This window comes from Mauremys reevesii, linkage group 2, assembly GCF_016161935.1.
Source record: "Mauremys reevesii isolate NIE-2019 linkage group 2, ASM1616193v1, whole genome shotgun sequence".
NCBI classification, from domain to species: domain Eukaryota; kingdom Metazoa; phylum Chordata; order Testudines; family Geoemydidae; genus Mauremys; species Mauremys reevesii.
The window spans coordinates 155268893-155274892 of record NC_052624.1 but is presented as its reverse complement, the minus strand read 5'-3'; the positions used below and the strand labels follow the sequence as shown (position 1 = coordinate 155274892).

Sequence of the window (6000 nt, the reverse complement as noted above, 5' to 3'; positions counted from 1 at the left end):
TCCAACTGTTTCAATGAGCCATTTTTAAAGTTTTCTCTAAAGATGGATACCCGTTTACCAATAATTCTCAAGCTTCTGGGTTCAGTCACTGCTACCTATCCTTTATCTCTAAATTTGTCAGTCTCGTACTCTGCCTGTACGCAAGTACTTGCAATTCCCTTTTTCCTGTTTAAAGGTGAGCTTAATATTCTTGTTTTATTAAATGCACACCATTCAAATACACTGTCAGGTTAATGGAGCCCTGTGTTCTGAGTGTGTGATGTCTTTTTGGCTTTTGACAGGCTAGCTAAAGCCCTGTGGAAAGGGATGATGGCTCTGACTGTACTGTACTGCAGCCTCTTATTTCTAGGGTGGAGAGGAGGCAATGTGTATTAGCATGTAACGTTGCTGGTTGGGTGGAGGCAGAGGCAGCATCCTCTGTACAGTGCAATCCCTATACAAGTTATTAAAGGAAAACTACTGCACAAAGCTGGGGGGGGGGCAGCGTGAGGTATAGAGGTGTCCTCTCCCTGCCATGTTTCACTGCAGGATGTAAAATCCTGTGGTCTGTGCCATGCTTTGAGCCTCAGCCCCTGTTGGGTATGAGGCCTTTCCCTTTAGGGTGTCCCTTATTTGAAAAGATGAGGCTGGGTTAAGGGGTACCCTGCAGCTCTGCCCTCAAAGGGGGCAGCACCACCCCCGTGGGCGCAGGGAGCAAGACCCTGGGCCTCCAGGAGGGGGCACGAGCTCTGCTCTATGGGGGGTGAATCAGGCTCTGAGCTTCCCTCCTAGCCCTGGTGACTGGGCTCAGGCCGCTTGCCTCCCGCCCTGGGCCGCAGGCCCCAAGCAAGGCCGGACCCCCATCACCTAGCAACACTGCTCATTCAAGATGGTGGGGGGGGAAGGAAAGGGTTCCCCGCAGATTGGTCACGTGACCTCGGAGGAGGGCCGTTCCTAAAGGCGCCTGCGGGACACCATCAGCGCGGGTGGTGGCAGTGCGCGTGCGCCAGGAAAGGGCCGGGCGGGAGTGGGGGCGAGGAACACCAGTTGGTGCATGCGCGTACAGAAGCACAGAGACGGTAGGTGGCGCCTGCGCACGAGAGGAAATGAGGGGGTTGGCGCCTGCGCGTTCTCTCCTCGGGAGGTGGAGGCAGGTTGGCGCCTGCGCGCTAACGGTGTAGGCTCGGGGAGGGGGTGGGGAGAAGAACAGCTCGGGAGGAGCCGCTGCCGCCGCCCGGACACCGAGCGGATCCGGATCCCTGCGCCGCTGCCGCCGTCGTCAGCGGGGCCTGCTCAGCCGCAGTCGGAGTCCCGGCTCCCCGGGGGAGGCCGCGGGGGGAGGGGCGGTCCGGGAGCCGACGCGGGGAGGCGGCACCATGACCGGGCGCGGCCACAACAAGCTGCCCACGACCGAGCGCATCGTGAAGGGTGAGGGGCCGGGGCGCTGCCGGGGGGCAGGGCTGGGGGCCCCTCCCGTTCTCTGGCGGCGGGGGACCGGGCTGGGGGGGCTGCCGCGCTGTGAGTACAGAGGGGAGGGGCCTGGGAGTTCCCGCTGTGTGGGCCCCTAGGGGGAGGGAGACGCTGGGCAACGTTGGGGGGGGGGGTTCTCGGGTGAGGGTTACTGCGCTTGGGAGGGGGCCCCGAGTGTGCGGGCGGGGGCTGGGGGGGCCTTGCGGGTCACTGTCTGGAGGGAGCAGGCGGGTGAGTGGTGCGGGCTGGGGAGCTGTTTTTCCTTCACCGGTAAAGGAGGGGGAAGAGATCAGGGAGTTGGGGTTTGTGCCCCCTTCCCCTTGTGGGGGGCAGTGTGGGCACGTGGGCGACCCCACTTGCCCGTTTCCAGTCTGAGCATTCAGACTTATGGAGCCGAGCAGTAGCCAGTGCTGATATTCTTTCTGCTCCAAGAAGGGTGGAGATTTCCCCTTGTCCTCCTGAGCCCCTGATGTGCAATGCACCTCATTTTTTGCCTGTACCTGAGTGTCTTCCTGAAGTCCTCCTGTTTTGACATGCTGTGCTTGGTGCACCCTGTGCTGGGCACCTCCCATAGTAGATGCTATTTTAAAAGAGCTGATGATGTTGGAAGCGGTTAATAGAGAGGAGGGCAAAATGTTAATTGAGAAGTTCCTGGATTAGTTGGAAGCTTGTACAATGTAGATCTAGCTGCCCTAATTAATCTAATGCCATCTCTCATGCCCATGTATTGGAGAACGTCTATTTTATATGTTTACATTTTTGCTCAGCAGCCATCACTACTATACAATTGCACAGTTACAAAGGCTGCTGACTTGGGCATCTTAAATTGTTATAGGTTTCAGAGTAGCAGCCGTGTTAGTCTGTATTCATAAAAAGAACAGGAGTAATTGTGGCACCTTTAGAGACTAACAAATGGATTTTCCTGCTGATAACAGGTCATCTTAATTAATTAGCCTCTTAGAGCTGATATGGCATTTTCTCTGTATGTGTGTGTATATATATACTCTTCTTATATGTTCCATTCTATGCATCTGATGAAGTGGGCTGCAGCCCACGAAAGCTTATGCTCAAATAAATGTGTAAGTCTCTAAAGTGCCACAAGTACTCCTGTTCTTTTTAAATTGCAATATTCAGTCACACTACCCTTAACCCATCTTGTTATAGGACTGAAATATGGACAGGAATATGTCAAATTTCACATGTATGGAGCCTCTACTGACCATTTTGGTGCTTACACTGTCACCTCTATCTGGTACTCTAACCTGGGCCCAAATGAATTTTTGCTTGTTGTGTTCAGGTGTTAATAGCTGCTACTTGATACATAGACAGAGTGGAACGGGGTGGCAGCCTGGACCCTGAGGTTCCTGTGAGTTGCTTAGATGTTTAACATTCGGTCTTCTTTTTGTGATTTTAGTTTAATATTGCTGCTAGAAATGAGGGTCCTGTCAATTCAGCTGTCTTCTATATTAACACTATCTTAGCTTACATTGTAACTGAGCCTTTGGACTCCCTGTGAAATCCCATTAACAATTACGTGTACATTGTGGATGCACTGGATTGAATACATTTAATAGAGTAGCTTTGGGGGTTAGCTAGCAGTGTAATAATATCTAGAAAGCCAGAGTTTGGGAATAGCCTTTGATAATTAGTCCTCAGCCAGGTGGAGCTCACACACATGTAGCGAGTTATTCACTGGAGCTTAAAGGGAGACAGTATGATCATTCACTACACAAATGCATGCTGACAGTATGTAGTGAAGCCTGGGGGATAGTCTCATAAGGAGGCTGCCCTATAGATAGAGTGCTGTGATTATGGATGTCATTCCCGAGGTAGACTATGAACTTTATTTGGACTGGCTTTGGATGCCTGGGGAGGAATTTCATCCATCTAAAAGGAAAAAAAAATTTTTTTATTAAAAGGTGGTTGCATTGTTTGTGGTATTTACATTTTAAACCTAAAGAGAAATAAGAGCTAATTTTGTTCAGTCACTGCATTGAAAAAGTCTCTCCTGTTCTGTTGCATATTTTAATAATGCTTATCTTATAAACTGACATTTCCAAAGGGCTGTGAAAACATTAGCCTTAATTATGTTCAGTCATAAGTAAATGGAAACGTAGTTCCTCAAGTTTGTCTACTTACAGCTATTATTTTAAAGCAGCTCAGTTTTTTAATCCTGTGTTAGGCCCCCTTGTATTTCTGGTTCATCAGATATCACTATTAAGCAGCTTGGCATATAACCAAGTGATGTCTGTTTTAACCAAACATCTTAATTTTCAAACATAGTTAATAGTTTAGACATGGCCAAAAGTAGGTCTCAGTGGAAGCTGTCAGGACGTTACTTGAAGCAAAATCACTCAGCTATTAAGATAGGTGTAGTTTTGCCTTTTTAAAATAAAAACTAAAAAGGCTTGGCATAGATCAAAAGCCTATGACATGCAATAAAACTTCAGAATGGTGGAATGTGATACCTTTAGTCAGATGTAAGCCCTCTGAAATGGGAGTGCAAATAAAATTTCTCTACAGTCTCCTTATTAGCAGTCTCAGCAGTGAGGTTAAGAATTGGGTGGACCATGGGGACTGACTTCCCTTCTCACACCTATTGGTGAATCATCCGGGACAGAGGTGTGAAGCATGTTGTCAGGGAATAATGCTGTATACCGCTCCTCTGGGTAAATAGGGCATTGATCTACAAAGAAGTAACTTGTAAAAATAGGCCATCAGACATGTCTGTTGTACAGTAACGGTTCCATTTCATTCTACATGAAGTATAAACTATCACCCTTGGCTGTAAAATAAATCCTCTGGAAAGTAGTGGTGACAGTGAGAGTAGCTATCTGCAGTGGGGATCCTGATTTTTTTTTTTTCTTAATCAAAAGTTAAGTCCTGATGACTCAAGTGGACTGGAGAGAGCAACCTGACTACTGAGCTATGTTTATGTTTGTCTTTATGAAGAATTCTTTAAAAAACCTTGATATGGTTATTTAAACACTTGGCCAGATCAAGGCAAAGAAACAAGAGCCTCATCTTAACTTGGTGACTTTTTTCAGGAAGAAGTAATGTCAGTGTGTTGGGATCCTGACTAATCACTAGGAGGAACTGAATTGCTAAGATCTAGCATTTTCTCTTTTGGCTACAACTACCGTTTCATGTTTCTCAGTAATCAGCGTAATAGCTTTATAATGTAATACTTAACACTTGTATAGTGCTTCTGGGTAGCCACTAATTTGCAATCCTTCTGTGAAATAAGGAAGCATATTCACTGTTTTACGCTGGGGAAACTGAAGCACAGAGAAATAAAGTGACTTTCTTAAGGCCATGCAGTGAATGATAGCTAATGCTGGGATTAGCATTTAGCAGTTCCTGCTTTGGTCGAGACCACATTGATAGACGTCTCCCACAAACAAGAATTGTTTTTTCGGGTTAAGATTGAGTTTATCACCTTTCAGAACTCCCTGTGTGCGCCTCTCTCTCAAACACTTAAACTTTGTCAGTCTCAGAGCTGCATACCCATCTTATTTGTATTAAGGGAACAGCATAAGAGGGGGTGAGTTTAAAAGCCCTCAGCTTTTCTTTGCTAGTGTTTGACCTGCAACTCTGACCATTCACCGAACAAGTTTATCATAAGAACATTTAGTTCTCAAGATAAAACTGTTTTCTTTCTTGTTTCAGGAGTCTAGTTCTTGGTTTGGATTTTCCAAATGTGAGTTAGATCTCAAGACCTATGGCAGCATGCCATTGAGGAGTTAGCCAAGACAGTAAACAGCAAGTCTAGGAAAGTAGGACTCCTAATAAGAGGTAGCCAAAACTTGGAGATTTCAGTATTTATGGAAATGGAAGACACTGCATGCTGGTCAAGGTGATGCCTTAACAGTATGCTTGTCAGCTCAGATGAGGCATAGTTTTTGAGTGGAATATAAATGCACAAAAGGTGGCTCATCTCGCTCTCTTTGTGCACACCATGTTTTATATATCATTTGTGGCATGGGCAACTCTTAGTATAGGGCAGTATAGGGGTCTGATTATGCAGTCCATATTCAGGCAAAACTTCCAGTGACTTCAATGAGAGCCTTACCACTGAGTGAGAGCTGTAGAGTTGATGCTAATTTGATATATTCTGCTTTTCTGTGGCTTTGAAGGGGTTCCTTCAGATTTAGAGGGGTAGCCGTGTTAGTCTGGATCTGTAAAAGCAACAAAGAGATCTGGCACACCTATAGAGAGACTAACAGTTCTCAGCATGAGAGCATGTGAATATACACTTCCTTTTATCTGAAGTAGGGATATTCAACACACTGCAGCTCATGCTGCAGTTGTCTGTTAGTCTGCCACTTATTTAGCTTGTTGCTGTTCCTTCAGATTGTGACAAGGCGAATCAAGATGAAGCTAGAAAATTTGCTGCTTTACCTTGCTAAGTCAAAACTGTTCTTGAGACCTTGCACTTCATAAAAAGTTGTGGTCTTAAAATATATACCTTGTTAACATACAGTATTCTTATTTTGAAGTTGAATATATTTCTCCCCCATCTGAGGTACTCACAGATGCTGTACAGCTATT

General features: G+C 46.3%; 1 protein-coding gene across 5 annotated transcripts in view; it reads left to right on the top strand.

Moving 5' to 3' along the window:
- Window positions 1–915: 915 nt before the first annotated feature.
- The window catches only part of PPP3CC (protein phosphatase 3 catalytic subunit gamma), a 48053-nt gene continuing 42968 nt past the window's right edge, over window positions 916–6000 (top strand). For 2 of the 5 annotated variants that reach the window (XM_039523571.1, XM_039523567.1), the window contains exon 1: window positions 1151–1407. In XM_039523571.1, the coding sequence (XP_039379505.1) occupies window positions 1356–1407 (52 nt within the window). In that variant the 5' untranslated portion in view covers window positions 1151–1355. Of the gene's footprint in view, window positions 1059–1149; window positions 1408–6000 lie in introns of those variants that run through there. The other 3 variants (XM_039523569.1, XM_039523568.1, XM_039523570.1) reach the window with 3 other exon arrangements.